The following is a 17,968-nucleotide window of genomic DNA, read 5'->3' on the forward strand; positions in this document are numbered from 1 at the left end:
ACTGGCTTTGTTTTGTGCACAGGCACCTCTGATTTGTCAACACTAGGTAGCAGCGTAAGCCCAGGTTTCCACTCATTCTGCTGTATACTTAGGTCTGTATCAAAAGGGGCTTTGGTGGGGTGTGGCCACTCTCAAGAAATAAAGCCTGGGACTGTTGTTCACTCCTCACTGTCTTCACCAAGGTAAACTCTATGAGCTATTCTGTAGGCACCATACTAATTCAAAGGAATTCAAGCCACAGATAGTATGGTCTATAAGGTAAGAGCTAAAATAAATAACAGATTGTGCACAAAGTAACATAAAAGGTGGTAACTTTTTTTTAAGAAACAAAGAAAAGGAGTGAGAGAGGTAGGTCAGCAGACAAAACTTGTCTACCACCGAGGCTGAAGACTGGGATTCAATCCCCGGATCCACACAGTGGGACGACTCCTGCAAAGTTCTCTTCTGATGTTCTGTGCACTGTGACACTCAATCACAAACACACGCACACACGGTAAGTGGAAAATTAAGTGCAATAAAACATTTAAAGACAAGAAACGATGGTCAAGGGAACATACAAAGAGGAAGGACAAAGAGAAAAGAGCACAAAGGTTGAGTGAAATCAGGCAACATCAGTAATTCTGTTGCACATAAATGTATTAAATGTTAAATTCTCCAATTGGAAGAAAAAGCCAAACACTAAATATTCTCTTCAGAATAGAGAAAGTTGGGAGGCAAAATGGTCAGCAAATATGTTGTGCAAATACATGTGTACATGTATGGTTAGAGTTTTTAACCAAATGCTCTTTGGGTGTGTGTGTATATATATATATTCTAAATCAAGAAAAATGGAAATCATAGATAAGGCATTTTCAGAAGTTATTGCGTACCAACATGAATTAATTTCCCAGGAGGACACAGTAATTATGCATGATTGTTCTTCATAGAATGTATGAATCCCAGTGTGTCTCTGTCAACCTCTCAGGACAAGTTTACTGGTTAGAGCTGTACTCAGTAGTATCATGTAGTAACAGTATAAAAAAATGTACTATTCAGGAATGACATCCTATGTCTTAAAAACAGGTAGACTCAAGCAAGAAGATGATCATGGAAAGAATGAGTCTAACACAGAGGGAGAAGAACGCTAATGCTAACTCTCCTCTTAGGAAACCTTCCAGGGACCTGTCTTTCAGCTTGGCTATTTCCATCAATTGCCCTAGAGGAAGCATAGACCAATTAGGAAAGTGTGGGTTTAGGAGATGGTCAAACCCAGTTCAATGCTTGGTTTGACCACAAATTACTTAACCTCCAATAAGTACTTATCATTTCCTCCATTGTAAAATGTGTTAATCCCCGTCCCATGAGGCAGTCCTGAGGCCTGGATGCAGCAGTCTAGAGAAGGAGGTGGTTGGTGATGGGCTCTCATTATGTCCTGTGCTTCTGTGACATATTTCTTGTGAGTAGACAGAATATGAAGCTACCAGACCAAGTGAGCGGACTCCTCTCAAGTTAGATCAAAGAGAAAACCAATCCCTTAGAACTTTCAATATGTCTGAATGACTCATTGATAGCTAAAGACTGTTTAAATTTTATTGCTGATTCGATTTTTGCTTTTATGTTCCTGAGAACACTATATCAAAACCAATCCAATGTGGGGAAGGATGATTAAAGGAAATTTATGGTTATAATAACTTAACCTGAACATCCAGTTATTGGAGACCATGCTGAGTTGCATTTTACAGAGGGCGTGGCTTCAGGCACGTCCAACCACTGCTTCTTAGCTCTTTTGATCCCGAATGCTTTTCATGGTATTACCTTATCTGACCATTTATTTCATCACATAGCTTGGTCTCTAAAAAACCATTTGGATATTTGCTGAAGGAGAAACAATCCTACCCTACAGACCCAGGGCTAACGGAGCAGAGGATGGCCTAGTCCATTTCAGGCGTAGGAAAATGTGGCTGGTACTGGAATATGCTTTTTTTAAAAACTCTCTTTTTTAATGTTAATTTTTATTAGATATTTTCTTCATTTACATTTCAAATGCTATCCCCTTTCCTAGTTTCCTCTCTAAAAGTCCCCTATACCTCCTCCCACTGCCTGCCATGCTTCCCAACCCACTCACTCCCACTTCCTGGCCCTGGCATTCCCCTGTACTGAGGCATATAATTTTCACAAGACCAAGGGCCTCTCCTTCCATTGATGGCCGACTAGGCCATCCTCTGCTACAATGTGCAAATAGATATGCAGCTCTGGGGGGTACTGGTTAGTTCATATTGTTGTTCCTCCTATAGGGTTGCAGACCCCTTTAGCTCCTTGGGTACTTTCTCTAGCTCCTTCACTGGGGGCCCTGTGTTCCATCCAATAGATGACTGTGAGCATCTACTTCTGTATTTGCCAGGCAATGGCATAGTCTCACAAGAGATAGATTTTTTAAAAAACTTTTATCTTCTTTCTTGCTGATCCATAATTTAACTCCTGTCCCCTACATGATTCTGTAAGGTTCTGATGAACTATGAACTACCTTGTTTCTTTATCCCATTCATACATTCTAAACTAGGCAAATGGTCTGAATCCCCCGAGAATAGCCTGAAGGTAACCTTGTGAATGTTTACCTTTTTCTCCAGAGGATGGCTAATCAACGGTGAAAGCTAGAGATTTGCAAAGGGCGGAAAGAGCTCGGTCTAGTTTTCTTTAAATGGGTTTACAGTTTCAGCCCATCTCATTCTCAGACTTCTTAAAAGGAAGCAAATGACATTAGGGGAGCAGACAAATAGCATCTCCTGGTTGCTTTCATGTCACACCCCATCATTGCTTCCCCAGAAGCTACATGACTAGTGATTTATCAAAATATTCAACTGATAACCCAGCTTTCTGTCTACACTTGTGCTTCTCAAAGTCAGGGCAGTTGGCAGCCTTTCTCCAGCTGCTCAGAGGTGCCTAGAGACACATACACATATTCTTAATATCAGTGAATGTTCGAAAGTAAATTCTTTTATCATTGGGCTACACAATTTTGGAGTGCCTCTGAGAGTTTAAACTTGACACCACAACTGGGGACACTAATATAACTGGAAGCTGAAATCTCAAGAGAGCATGTGAGAGTCTTCTCCATTTGTGGAGACCAGATTTTTGCCCCTGGTACCCCAGGCTCTCTGTAACCTTTGCCTTTCATATCCTCCTTTAGACGTTAGCCATATTTATCCCCTTGCTTATGTCCCTCTACTCCCACTGTCTGTACTGTTTGCACATTTGAGAGAATTTTCCCCAGAGTATAACAGGTCCAGAGACCAAGCTCGTGTGATCCACTATTGAATCAGATCCAGTATCTCCAGAAGTGGATGAAAGGGATTCCATTCTCTTCTATGTAAAAAATAATTTAACTCTATGAATTGTGAATTAATTTTGAGAATAAACTGAATATAGGTATAATACATATCAGGCACATATAAATGTAATTTCAAAGCAGGCATAGTTTAACCAACTAATCCTTAGTTCTTTCACTAACCACTAGTGATGGGAGTTCTTATGTCTGAGGTCTCTGCAAGGCCTTGGGATTTAATTAGATTTTAGCTTCTTATTTTTATTAGATATTTTCTTCATTTACATTTCAAATGCTACCCTGAAAGTCGCCTATACCCTCCCCCCGCCCTGATCCCCAACCCACCCACTCCTGCTTCCTGGCTCTGGCATTCCCCTGTACTTGGGCATATAATCTTCCCAAGACCAAGGGCCTCTCCTCCCGATGATGGCTGACTAGGCCATCCTCTGCTACACATGCAACTAGAGACACAGCTCTGGGAGGTACTGGTTAGTTCATATTGTTGTTCCTCCTATAGGGTTCTGTTTTACGTTATAAAATATACTTTAGGATAGCCACAGTATGTTCCAGGATCTGATCTACTTTACCTAGAACAGATTCTTAAGAGGTAGAAGGTGTTCATATTTCAAGCTATTCTCCTTCAGAAGGTAAAAATTGAATGTAGAGAGGTTAGATTTTTTCTAGTGCTCCATCACAGGCAGCAGTAGCATGATGCATCGCCTGCATCCTGGGTACCTGAATTCTGGCACACAGTTCTTCCCCTTTGGCCATGTTCCTTCCTTTGTTGACCTGTGATTCATTCTATCCGTGCTAAAAATGTGTTTTCTGTATTTGTGCCTTCCTCTCACCACAGCCCCAGAGTTTGACCTTGAAGCCACCTGACTCATTCTCTATATGACTCATAAGCCAGGTGAAGGAAGACAGATAGTTGCCTCCATTGTCATTATGTTTGCTGTGATCAGCAGGAGGCCAGGAACATGGCGTACATCATCCAAATGAACGGGTGAGATCTGAGAGCCATCGGTGGGCTAATAAAGGATGCACATTCACTCAATCCAGAAAAAATTGTTTTTCATCTTCTTAGATAATTTCAGTTTCATGGATCTTGGAAGCTCAGTACAATCATTTCTAACTTCTCTTCTTTCAGGATCAGTCACCCATGTTTTGTTGACGTTAATGGGATTATGAGAAAATGTTATGTCCTGGGTAGATTCTAGCTCCTGGGTGCTGACTTTGACCTCACTTATTCTCATACTGAACAGAAATTCCACACAAAATGGAGACTTACTTCATTATCTATTTACTAATTATCCACTATGGATATTTCCCTGAACTTCTCTCTACCAATGAGAAATACAAATGTAGCAAATACTCAAGGAGATGCTACACTGTTATGTAAATTACTGGCTTTTCAAAAATTAAAGCCGATGTTTAAAAATTACTGCCAATTGTATAATTTAAACAGCAAAGCTTCAAAAGGTATATTTAAAGATTTAGTTAACATAAAACTAGACAGAAATATTAAGGGCTACAGTGGTCTCCTCTTTTCACCTATTTACTTTGGAAAGGTGTTGCTCTCCAGGCAGATTGATGCTCTTGGAAATGAGTAGTCAGTCTGGTCCACAGAAAGGATATCTTCTTATAGAAAAGATGGGGTGGCTTAAATGGATGAGATGAGAAAGGAAGGTGTATGCTTTTAGCCAAGTCTGACCTTTCGGTTCTTTATTATGTTTTATCAAGTCTATAATGAATGATTCCAGAGTCCCTAGAACTACAACATTTATTACTTCTTCTCTTCTTACCACACAAACCAACAAAACAAAGCTGAGAGCTACTTAGACTGGTCAGGACACTTAGTTGTTTGGGCTAAAATATCTTCATGAGACCCAATTAAAAATTATAATACCTGAGCTCTCACCCAAAAGCACATGTAATCATTTAAATTATGTCTTGAGTGTCTTCAAGTGGACAGTGGCATTTATACAGATGAGAAAAGTAGCAAAATTATTCATATGAAGCATAGTGGTAGCCCAACACAAGAGCCTCTGTGCAAAATTGAAGTATTCAAAGGAAAGTGGACTTTCCTTTTAAAATAGCCTTCTGTGTTTTACATGTCACTTCACTTACACCATTCTAGTAAGGCCTCATTCTGTGTCCTTTGAGACCTGCTTTCAAGTTATTGTCATGACAGTTAAGAAAGGTAGGTGGCAGAAGGTCTTTCTGATACAATTGTCAGAATTTATGAAACCACAGTGTCTGCCTGATAACTCCCTTGCAGGGGTGTTTTAAGGAGGCTGGAGAGCTTGCTCAGCAGCCAAGATCTCTTGCTACTCAGCCATAAGAACCCAAGAAGCAGAATTTGCATCCTAGCACCAACATGGTCCAGCTCACAGATACCCATAACTGTGTCTCCAAAGCTCCATGTACCTTCCTCTGGTCTCTGTGGATATCTGCATACACATGTGCATATTTACTCACACAGACACGTACATAGAGACATCTGCACATAGATAAATTACATAAATCTTTAAAATAAATTCAGGAAAGCATAGCACAGAAAACAAAATGGTGTTTGAAATGTTCTTTGTTTTCAGGTCACAGAGATGGAGGTGAATGGACAGAGTGAAGTCTGGAAACAAGAGCCCAGATGATTTATTGAGGGAAATTTCTCACATCCTTTCTGCATCTTCTCAGAGTATGGGGTTTGTTTGAGGATTCATTAGATCTCAGAACATTAATCACATCAATATTCCCGGAAAAGTCAAAACACTTTGCAGAGTCAAATAGAAATTGTACGATTGAAGCAGTTAGTGCAAACAGAGAACTGATTAACTGCCTTTTATTTTAAGTGATGGGTATTCCTGTACTAACCTTAGGTAGATAATTATCTTTCATGTACAGTGGCTATGAGCTTGGCTCTTGTTTTTAGTTTATCCCCCCTGCCCCCACTTAGTCATCCCTGCCATGTCACGTGACTCCGAGACCACCATTTCCAGACCAGATGCCTTTTCAGCCCTCTCCTAGATATCTCTGCTGAGGAGCCTGGCAGGCCTGCCAGCTACAAATACGGCAAACTAAATACAACACCCTTCCTGGAAAATATAGACTAAGGTATCACTGGTCAACAAATTTCACATAAGACTTCATTCTCAAGTTACATCCCCTAGTAGTGTCCCATCAAGCTCTGGCTGCTACATCTCTGATACATTTTGCCTTCTAAAGACCTTTGGGGGCTTTGGGACTTTTTCTACCTCCATTTCCACATGTGGCAGTCAGAGCCTCCTATCAAGACCTCTGTACTATGTTCTTTTCCTAGGTATTGGGTTCTTGAAGCACTCCTTTTTTTTTTTTTTTTTTTTTTTTACAATCATAAAGTCAGTGCCTAGAATTCCCAAGACTCTTTACCAAAGAATAAATGGACCATAGCCAATGAGGCCTTCTGTTTGGGCCTCCTATATGTTTATAGGAAAATCAACTGTGTTTAGCTGGGGGTGGGGGTTATTTTAAAACGCACCAAAGAAGAAGTCACAAGAAAAAGACTTTCACATCTCATATGCTCACCTATTGTCTCCCGGAAAGATACTTTCCAACCTCTTGCTGTTTGAGAAGAATCTGTCTTAAACAGCAGGGTCAGGCTGTTATTGGTGCTCTTAATAACTGGTGGAAGCGTGGAACCACAGAACTTTCCAATAGATCTATTTCCAATGCTGGGACCATCGAAAACCTCCAGGTAATCATGCGAGCAAAGGTTGGAGGGAGCAATCTCAAAATCATTGAACCTGTAAAAGGTACACGGTCATTACTTATGTCTTATTTTGTGCCCATTAAACCATACCTGTGGTTCTTGTAATGATAAAGAATGCAAAAACCTGACAATACAGTACTCAAACTTCTCTTGGAAAGGAATCTTATAAATAAGATATTACTGATGGACTGAAGCCAGTATTTGTTAGGTAGCTATTATAACTAATAACTGTGGTAGGAACAGGGGATATAAAAATGAATAAGATACAGTTCTCTGCTTCAAGATAATCTGGGCCTATGTTCAACAGAGTTCAATTTTTAGATATCACAATTCCATATCTACATAATGTGCTTTGACCATATTTTTGATCCTCGTTCATCCTCACTATTGTCTCTCACTCACTTCTCTCTTGCTGAACCACTTCCTATTTCCGTCAAGTCACCCTACTACCTCCATGCCCTGTTTTGATGTGTTCTACCACATTTAGAACATGGATGGAGGTTACCATTTTTAACACGGGCAATTGTATCTTCAAGAAACCTGAACCCTTTCAGCATATCTTACCTGTCTATAGCTCCTAAAATCAAGTTTGACAAGTTGATCTATGTTATCACCTCAATAACATGCTAGATACTTTCAGTCTCTCCTAAAATATATTTCTTTTTTTTCTCTTGTGTTGTATGATGAGTGACAGTATTGTTTTATTCTTTATAGGAAAAATGTTAAGACAAGTGGAAGAAATTATGGTTTCATATAGCTTGGTTGTAGTTCTTCCAGTCTCTTGTCTCCTTCTTCTAAAATGGTCACACAAACACTGCATGTAAGCCTTAGAGTTCATAAACCATCAGTCACAAACAGGGGACAGAGTAGGTATTGTCCCAGGTTGTCAAGCTTCTATGTAGAAAATTCTGTATTCTCATCAACTATCCTTAGATTTCATATCACATGCTAGTAGTTTCAGGTATCAGTGAGATTGAAGAGATGGAAATAAACCATCTTAGGAGAAAGAAGACTAGCACTTTACACTTCTGGGTAATGGGGGCTGCATTTTCTTTATCAGTCTTGCTTGGAATAAGTAGAATTAGAAAGTTAATTTACAAGTGACATATCTGTGGTGGTTTGAATATGTTTGGCACAGGGAGTGGCACAATTAGGAGATGTGGCCTTGTTGGTGTATGTGTGGTCTTTTTGGAGGAAGTGTGTCAGCGTGGGGTGGGCAATGAGACCCTCCTCCTGGCAGCCCATGGGTTAATCTTCTCCTGATTGCCTTTTGATCAAGACGTAGAACTCTCAGCTCCTTCTCCAGCACCATGTATGTCTGGATGCTGCCATGCTTCATTATCCTTACCATGATAATGGACTGAACCTCAGAGCCTGTATGTCAGCACCAATGAAATGCTGTCCTTTAAAAGAGTTGCCTTGGTCACAGTGTCTCTTTTTTTTTTTTTTTTTTTTTTTTTGGTTTTTCGAGAGGGTTTCTCTGTATAGCCCTGGCTGTCCTGGAACTCACTTTGTAGACCAGGCTGGCCTCGAACTCAGAAATCCGCCTGCCTCTGCCTCCTGAGTGCTGGGATTAAAGGCATGTGCCACCATGCCCGGCTTCACGGTGTCTCTTTACAGCAACAGAAACCAAGGCAATATCACATAAAGCAACAATTTAGAGTTACTTTAACAAAAATAAACTTTATGGGATTAAGTTTATCTTCAGGAGAAAAGAGGTGGTAAAAATTATTTAGGACATTGGCTTTGGGAAACAGTAAATGAGAACCCAGATTTTTACTCTTCATTTAAATATGTGTTAGAGAAGATGTGAGACCTTTTGAGACACATATACAAGTACACATGTATATTTCTCATGACAGTTTTAACAGTACAATAAAACATTCAAGTAAAGTGTTGAACAAAGCTTCTCATGTACAGGAAACATCTAACAAATGGCAACTCTTTGTCCTAACCCTTTATATCCTCTTGATTTTAAGAGGGGCTTGTAACTTGACAGCTATTGTAAGATGCTCCTTCACAACTGTTGAGAAATTACAAGGACTGTTTTAACTGGTGAAGCTTCTGTTTTCACCTTAATCTCTACTGGATCAGGTGTAGGGTGTAGGCTTTACTGCCATGTGGGACCCCTCTACTTTTCTCTAGATTCCAACTAAGCCACTATGAGAACTCCTAGTCTCTGTCAGCAAGGTAGCTTTCCTGTGAACGGAGATGAAGGGGTTTTCTTAAGTAGACCCCCCTCTTTTTTACCACTTACCGAAGTAGTATCAGTCTGCTGTTTCTAACGTGCAGGCTGTAGACACAGTAGACATTGTTGGGGTAGTTGGTGTATGAGAAGGAAGGACTCCTAAGGATGCCATAGGTTCCATTGTAGATTCCACCACAGTCTGGAACAGAAGACAAGGGAATGTACAGAGGGTGGTTATTATTCACAACATAGGCAAATCATTTGGGGATAATCTAAGCTATTGTTTACTGTCTCCTAACAGAACTCATACTGGTTGTTTTTCAGATGACCTAAACCTCCTTCATTGTGTTTATAAATAAATTCGACTTCTCCAGGGAAGAGAAATGTAGAAGAATATTTTAAGGCACATTTTGGAAGATAATAAATCCCAGACAGTGTGAGAGCAACAAGGAAGAAGACTTCATGTGTTGGGATGTGTCTGTCCCTTCACTCTAAATGACAGGTTGACAGAGATATGACATGGCAAGTGGATGATCAAAGACAGCAGGCAGAACCCTACTTGTGCTCTCTTCATAGGCGAGATGGCTTGTGTTCCAGAAGCATGAGGATTTCTGGCCCACTCTCTGCTCTAACTATAGCCATTAACATCCCTTTGCTATACCCTGTAATCAACAATGTAATCAGTATGATAATAATGTTCCAATATGACTATTAAGGTATTGTTTTTACATAGATTTCATCTAGGAAGGATCAGATATTCCCACCTAATGCTGTTTTTCTTGTGAGCATGTTTATTTGTTTTATGATACTAAAATTATAGGATGCTTGTACATTTTGATTATGTTTCTATGGTTACCAATGAACACACTCCACTAACATACATATCTCCAAGATTAGACAAAATTTGTGGCTGTTATTTCAAGCTTTTGCTTATTTGGTTTTGCCTCAACTCTGTCCATTTACTGGGCAAAATCTTTTCTGTGCCAAGTCTTTATGCATTCAGAACCCTGGATACAGCTCATGAATTAGTTGTCAGCTTGTGTAGCAACTGCTCTATTTTACTTAAGGTTAATTACATGATCCCTAAAAGTTTATCAGTGCCCAAACAACGTCCATCTCCACACATTGCCAAGATTTGAAGCCAGTAGCAATGATATTCTTAAAATAAGACTCAAAGGGGGATTGAACCATGTTCATTATACTTTAGGAAACTAAAGGGTAAAAGAGCAAGATATATATCAAGGGCTTAATTATCCAAATTATTCAATTAGTTGATTAGTTAACTAAAAGAATAAAGCAAATCCTCTTTCTCTTCATCCAAGAGCATAAGAGAAGATGCATTTTATTCTGTTTGGAGAAAAAGCATCAGAGAATCATACTTTTTAGTCACTGAGAGTCAGGAACTGGACACCAGCTACTGAGAACAAATCATAAGACTCTTTTCGTGCATAAATACATGTTTGTATTCTCTGTAGATGGAAGAAGTACTTTATTTGAAAAGAGACTACTTCTTTTCCTACCATTAGCCATTCATGTGGTTAAGCAAAGATAGAACAAACTCAGGAACAGTTTTGTGTTCCTGTTTCACTGAAGTGACCATGTAGGATAAGGTTCTGTCACAAAATCAATCTTAATTCTCTGTTTTATGTTCATTTTAATTATGTTCATAATTAAAATTTGGTAATTTTAGCCAAATTTCAGGGGAAATTTTCAATTTTTATTTTATTTTTAAAAAATATATTTTAAAATGTATGCACATATGTATATGTCTGCTGGTCTCTGTATTACATGCATATAATACTCACAGAGGAATGAAAAGGGCATTTAAGCTGCCATGTGAGTGGTGGGAACCAAACCCAGGTCCCCTGAAAGAGAGCAGTGAGTGCTTTTAGCCAAGGAGCCAACACTACAGCCTCCATCTGTTTATTTTAAAGAAAAATAACTACTTTTGTACCATGTGCCTAGTTAATCATATTTAGTTTTAACTTTTCTGAACCTTCAAGTTGGCGGCATATGATGAATAATAACAAAAACTGCATATGTTTATTACACAAGGCAAGAAAATTGCAAAGGACAACAGCACAGTTACTCACTGGTGACTCTGTAGGAAATCTTGAACCCAAAGTCTGTTGTATATGCATCAGAATAGAAGTTGAGCAGCACTGGGCCATCCATGGTGAGGGGACGCAAGGTTTCAGAACCACATATGGTCACGAGAGGAGTGGAAGAGAGGTTGTGACCTTTGACGATATGCAAGCCATCATGATCACAGCTTCCTGTGATAGCTGAGCGATCTACATAGAGTATACAACAACTGGCATCAGAGCAGAAATGCAGGCAAAATACTATGATTCTGTAACTGATCCGGAAGTTACAAAACAATTAGGAAATGGTTTTCTATCTGTAACTTCACCTCTACATGAAGTATTTCTCCAAGATACAAAACATGGGCAAGCAAGAGAAAGCAGACAGAACTGCATAATAGTAAATTCAGTTGTTACTCAGAATTCCATTCCTGTATAGAACCGTTCTGTTTACCCAGGAATTATCAACCAGAGGCAACTTGTCTCCCAGGAAATATGTGTTGTGATATCTCAAGACAAGTTTGGCTGTCACCTTGGAGAATGGGATAGAGGACAGGGAAGCTTTGAAACAGGCTTGAACACATATGGGACCATACCCAAATACTGAGACCTCCTGTCACAAAACAAAGAATGGTATTCTTGTAACTAAACATATTGTAAAAGATGCATCATTGTACAAAAATATTTGAAGTTTCTTATTTGTTAGAACAAACTTGTATAGTTTGAGTTACTAGATCTGAGGCAGGAGTGTTTCTAGGTTTCCTCAAAGGCTGACACTCCCACAGCACTTTAAAGATTTGATAGTCTTTCCAGTTCTACCTTCTGACCATCCTCTGGAGAGACCTGTGTCCATTGGCAATCATCCCCTATCTATCTGTACCATGGTCCTGGCCCCATGAGACCACTTTCTCTGTGTGTGATTTCTTTATTCTAGACTAGTCTCACAAATGAAATCACAGAATATGCACTGTTTTATGTTTGGTTTATTTTATTTAGTCAACCACATCGACTATAGAAATTTCTTTAGTTAGCAAAAAATGTATAAGATTGTTAAACTGAAAGTCACACAATTCCGGGAAACATTACCAATTCTGGATTTGATTCTGGGTATCAATGTTAGATCAATGTGCCTGATTTTTTTATATATCCTCTAATACTTGATGATACAGAAATGTATTAGTGTAATTACAGATTAATTGAAGTTTATAAATAGCTGATTTGTGAGGAAGTATGACAATGACCATGAGTAGGTGAAAACACACACCAACTTGAAGGGATTTCTAGCCTTGTTTTCACTAAACATTTAGTGTGTATTGGCAGCCACAGCCTGACTCACACTAGCAACCTTACTGGACAAACAGCCCTGTCCTTGGGGTTGAGAAATGAGCAGAGCAGTGTGGGCTTAGAAACGTTGCCACTGGGGAATCTGAACATGAGAGATGATGCTCACAGAACACATATGAAAGGATATCCCACGGTGCTATTTCATGAAAGTAGAGCAGATCCTAGTCTTATCCATACACTTACTCATTCAGTATGGACTGGGTGCCCATTCTGACTTGTAGGATTGCTTCTCTGTTTGGCTAGTTTACAAAGATTGTAGGTATGTGTTTACATGCATGTGTACTGAGAATAGATGCAAATGAATACATTAAAAGCTATGGGCCTAGCCTGATGGCACAGGCCTGAAATCCCAGCTACTTGGGAGTCTAAGGAGGCATTTTTGCAAGTTTGAGGCCAACCAAGTCAATAAGCAAGTTCATGGCCAACGTGAGTAGTTTAGCCAGACTCTATCTCAAAACAAAAAGTGAAATAGGCCTGGGCACATAGTGATTGGCAGATCACTTGCCAAGTTCGGTGTACATCCATCCCTTAGTCCAATCACCTGTGCCTGAAAAATAAGATGCTCTGTTAAAACATAACGGGCTTCAGATGTATTTTCTTTAAGCAATTTTATGTGGTGCCTATGATTTTAAAGTTATTGTATTTTTTTTCAGTTCTGCATGGAATATATAAAATGGTACTTAGGGTTTAAAAAAAAAAAAAAAAGAAGGAAGCCAGGTCTATGACCTCAGCTTCTCTGCAGAGTGAAGCAGGAGTAATAGGCATGCTGATTTACATCAAAATTCAAGACCAGCTTGCGCAACTTAATGAGACCCTGTTTCACAATAAAACATGGCAGGGCGTGGCTACAGCTTGGTTGTAGAGTGCTTGCCGCTCATGCATCAGGGCCCCAAGTTCTGTCCTCAGTATGGAGATAAAAGGATGTAATTTTATTTCCACTTCCATTACACTTCAGAAGATGTTTATTACTATCTTCAAGTAGAGGTTTTAGACCACTCTGCCTACATTTCTACCATTAATTGCTTTATTATTTGTAATTTGCTTGAGATAAACTGAACCATTGGATATTTTCAAAAGATAAGAGTTGAGTAATGATGGACACATGGGTATTTAAATTGGTTCAGCCATTATGGAAAAGAGAGCTGTCTAAAAATATTAAAAATAGACAGATGATATTATCCAGTAACTCCACTCCTGGGCATACACCCCGAGGAAATGAAGACCAATCTATCCTTCCATGTTTGTTCCATGATTATCTATAATAGACAAGATATGAAGCTAACCTAAATGTCCTTTGCCTGGTGAATCAAGAGAATGACATAGACAGACAGACAAATAGACAGACAGATGAATGAACCCAGCAGAATACTGTCCTGTCCTTACAAAGAAGGACATACTGTAGTTGGCCACGACATGGATAGACTTCCAAGCATTATGCTAAATGAAAGAAACCAGACACAGGAAAACTTTGCCCACATTCCCATTTCTCTGTGAAACCTAACACAGCTAAACTTGTAGAGCAGAACACTGGTTACTAAATGTAAGGAAACGGAGATGTCTATCAAAGATCACAGTACTTATCCTTATTGTGAAAAAAGAATAACTTCAGAAAATCTTCTGTATAGCATAAAGATTATATTAATAAGGATGCATTATATAGTTTAACATTGCTAAGAGAATAGATTACATATTCTCATGATCAAGACATTGTAAATATGTTATTAGATATTTTAACTAGCTTCACATAGCCATAACCTATCTCTTTACCGAAACCTTTATTAAAGCCCTTTGTCAACACTATACATATATGATTTTTTTAATGTTTAACATTACTTTGTTGAAAAATGAATATACCTTCCAAATGAAAGGACACAAAAGTCAGGATGACCAGAGACTGAGGTGCAGCATCTATGTAGTAGTTACAGTTCATGTTGTTGTCATAGTGCTTTGGGAAGTTTGGAGAGAAGATATCACCTGTGGAGCTATTGAATGTACGTCCACATCCTACAGGAGAATAAAGACCAACATCAGGATACTCATTATCACCTGTAACACCTATTTCATAAAAAGATACGACTTCCATTTTATGAAGTCTCTAGAGATACTAGACACTTCAAATGGAAGGAGAGCACTAAGGAGTCTTTGATCCCTAAGTCAACATGTGTGCAAAATAAAAATGTTTTAGAATATCATGAGGATGCTAAGTAGTAGATATTTTGCCACACAATACACTTCAAATCTTATGTTTTAAGAAGATAAATTATCAAAAATTAAATATAGTTCATGTAAAGAAAGAACACAGATGACAACCTCTAAACTAATTTCACATTCCAATTTTCCCTGCCTCTGCCTTATCAAGATGCAGAAATGGACAGCCAGGCCTGTATCTCACTGACTATAACGGAAGGATATCCCTTCAGAATTAGTTGGCTTTCCAGTGTTTCTTCCCTATCAAGCCAATCTTGATGTGCCTCTTCCTCTATTCCCCACCCTTCCTCAACAGTTTAGATTACTTACGGCTAATGAAGGAGGCAGAGAAGCCCTGGGCTGGCATCTCCTCAGATTGGAAGACAGCAGTGAAAATGTTTCCTAATGTGACAATGGGACTTGGAGCCACATTCCCACAGCTTGTGGATAACAGGGTATCGTTGGTCTCCAACATTCCTTCCCAGACCTGTTGGAGTCAAAACATGACTTAGTACTAACAGTTTTCACCTGTCAATATTTTACCGTGTTTAGGCTTGAAAATAACTGCACTCAATAAAAAACTCATGATTAAATAAGTCACATACAAATCTGGGATTTTTTTGAGAATAATTTTTAAACCTGGTTTTTGAGTGGCTTATCTCATTTTGGTTGCTGTAAGAAGATTGTGTTTGGTTCTGTAGAGCTGAGCAGAGAAGTTTTAAGGATCGATCTGGTTACTTCTGATTGGTCTATTTTAGGTGAGCTGGCCTTCTAAAGGCATTTGGGCATGAAAGTCATCTTATTTGGTTTGGTAGGAAGTGACTGAAGAAAATGAGCCAAGGATGCTGTACATAGTACCTTCTAACAATCTTCGGAGCTTCAGGAACATGCAGGTGTCTCTTAACTCAACCCTATCTGATACTGGTGACTTGTGCTTAAACTTTGGATTTTTGTCAGACTTGCAATAAATTTATCAATTTTATTGGCTTTTTTATGTCATATTCATGTTGTCAAATTCGTGGATTTTTATTGTCATTGTTATTTTTCTTGACTGTTGGCTTTAAGTTTATTTTAAAATGTACACAAAGTCTTTAATGTTATCAAGTCACGTTTCAACAGAGTTTTTGCCATAATCCATATACTTGATTGGTCTTATTTTCATTGATTCCCTTCTGAGTGCTTTTGAACATCCTCTGAGACGTCATCTTTGAACCATGGGTTATTTTAAGTGCTTAATGTCAGTGTATTTAGAGATTTGAGGAGGTCTTCTTTGCCAAAATCCCCTCTGACTTTTCACGACTGATCAGTGGCAATAACGAAAGCTTTCCCTGACAAGTCCTGTGTGCGCCTTCCTCCTAAAACTTTTCCACAGCCAGCGTGTTCCAGTCTCTGAAGTGAGTTGCTATACTGGGCTCAGGCCCTGGTGGCCAAGTACACTCTCCCACATAGGTGCATTCCTAGGGCAGGCACCCTGGGAGGTCTCTTTTTCAGCAGCCCTCAGATGGAGGCATTCTCAGGCATCTTTGCCAAGACCTCTCTGTGAGGGGAAGGGAGGGAGTTGAAAATGGATGCTCACAGCCATCTATGGGACTGAGCACAGGGTACCCAATGGAGGAGCTAGAGAAAAGACCCAAGGAGTTGAGGGGGTTTGCAGCCCCACAGGAGGAACAACAATATGAACTTACCAGTACCCCCAGAGCTCCCAGGGACTAAACCACTAAACAAAGAGTACACATGGCGAGACTCATGGCTCCAGCTGCATATGTAGCAGAGAATGGCCTAGTCAGATATCAATGGGAGGAGAGGCCCTTGGTCCTGTGAAGGCTCTATGCCCCAGTGTAGGGGAATGGCAGGGCCAGGAACTGGAAGTGGATTGGCTGGTGAGCAGGGGGGAGGGGGAGGGCTAGTTAGGGGGAGGGGATTTTTGGAGGGGAAACTAGGAGAGGGGATAACATTTGAAATGTAAATGAAGAAAATATCCACTAAAGAAGAAAGAAAGAAAGAAAGAAAGAAAGAAAGAAAGAAAGAAAGAAAGAAAGAAAGAAAGAAAGAAAGAAAGAAAGAGAAAGGGAAAGGGAAAGGGAAAGGGAAAGGGAAAGGGAAAGGGAAAGGAAAGGAAAGGAAAGGAAAGGAAAGGAAAGGAAAGGAAAGGAAAGGAAAGAAAGAAAGAAAGAAAGAAAATGTTTTTTCCTCCACTCTTAGCTCAGTACTGAATATTTTCTACCTTCATTGGGGCTCAGACAGCATACATCCGTCCTCCCTCTATGCTGACCACTTGACCCTCACCAGGTACTTATCAAAAAGTGAGATGGGAAGAACCCATGTTTTTTGCCCCTTTCGCCTCTTGATTGTGCTATTTCAGAAGGCAGTTAAAGACTTGATTTCTCCATCCCCTCTGGCTGGTTGTTTTAGCTGACTGCTTGCTCTGACCTGTGGAAGGCCAGCTCTTTCTCTCCTATTGCTTTGTAGTTTGCCTTTATCTCTTATCCCATCAGAGAAAACGCTCTCTGCAGTTTAGTTCTTTGATTGGTTGAGGTCTTTTTGTTTGTTTGTTTTTTTAATCTTAGCATGTGGTCTGTCCCCGTATAAGACAAAAAGATCTGAAATGTATATGCTTCTGCTGATGTATGGCTTCGTTCACATCCACCCATTGTATCCTAATGAGTCATGGGTTCAGAGCTCACTTGCATCCTGGTGAGCTGTCTAGCTGGATGAGATACTGGTGAGAGAATGAGGAGAGCAAGTGTGGAAACCATAACCTGACTGAAAAGCTAGCTTCAGATAAACGTTCTGTCTAGTTTTCGTTCTCATCTATCCTGGTTCTATTTCTTCATGGATAAACATTTAGATTCATTTCTTCTTCCTGGTAGACTGATTGTTTCATTCTACAGCACTTCATTTTTAGCTTTGAATTCCAATTTAGTAGGTGTTAATATGACCAGTACTGATATTTTTAAATTAATATTTCCATGGTTTGTCATTTTATATATTTTTCTTTCAACCTACTTGTATGGGCTCCAATAAGCTGACTATTTTACTTGGTATAACTAAGTTATTTAAAACACATGTACACCACCTAGAAGCCCTAGAACTAAAGGAAGCAAATTCACCCAAGAAGA

General features: G+C 39.4%; 1 protein-coding gene across 1 annotated transcript in view; it reads right to left on the reverse strand.

Annotated features, from left to right (window-relative positions):
* Nucleotides 1-17,968, reverse strand: part of Cubn (cubilin) — a 221,132-nt gene that overhangs the window by 23,486 nt on the left and 179,678 nt on the right. The window contains exons 55-59 of the mRNA XM_021193965.2: nt 15,180-15,336; nt 14,517-14,666; nt 11,328-11,528; nt 9,304-9,433; nt 6,863-7,080 (exon numbers count right to left, since the gene is read on the reverse strand). Of these exons, the coding sequence (XP_021049624.1) occupies nt 6,863-7,080; nt 9,304-9,433; nt 11,328-11,528; nt 14,517-14,666; nt 15,180-15,336 (856 nt within the window). The remainder of the gene's footprint in view (nt 1-6,862; nt 7,081-9,303; nt 9,434-11,327; nt 11,529-14,516; nt 14,667-15,179; nt 15,337-17,968) is intronic.

This window comes from Mus pahari, chromosome 3 (genome assembly GCF_900095145.1).
Source record: "Mus pahari chromosome 3, PAHARI_EIJ_v1.1, whole genome shotgun sequence".
NCBI lineage: Eukaryota > Metazoa > Chordata > Mammalia > Rodentia > Muridae > Mus > Mus pahari.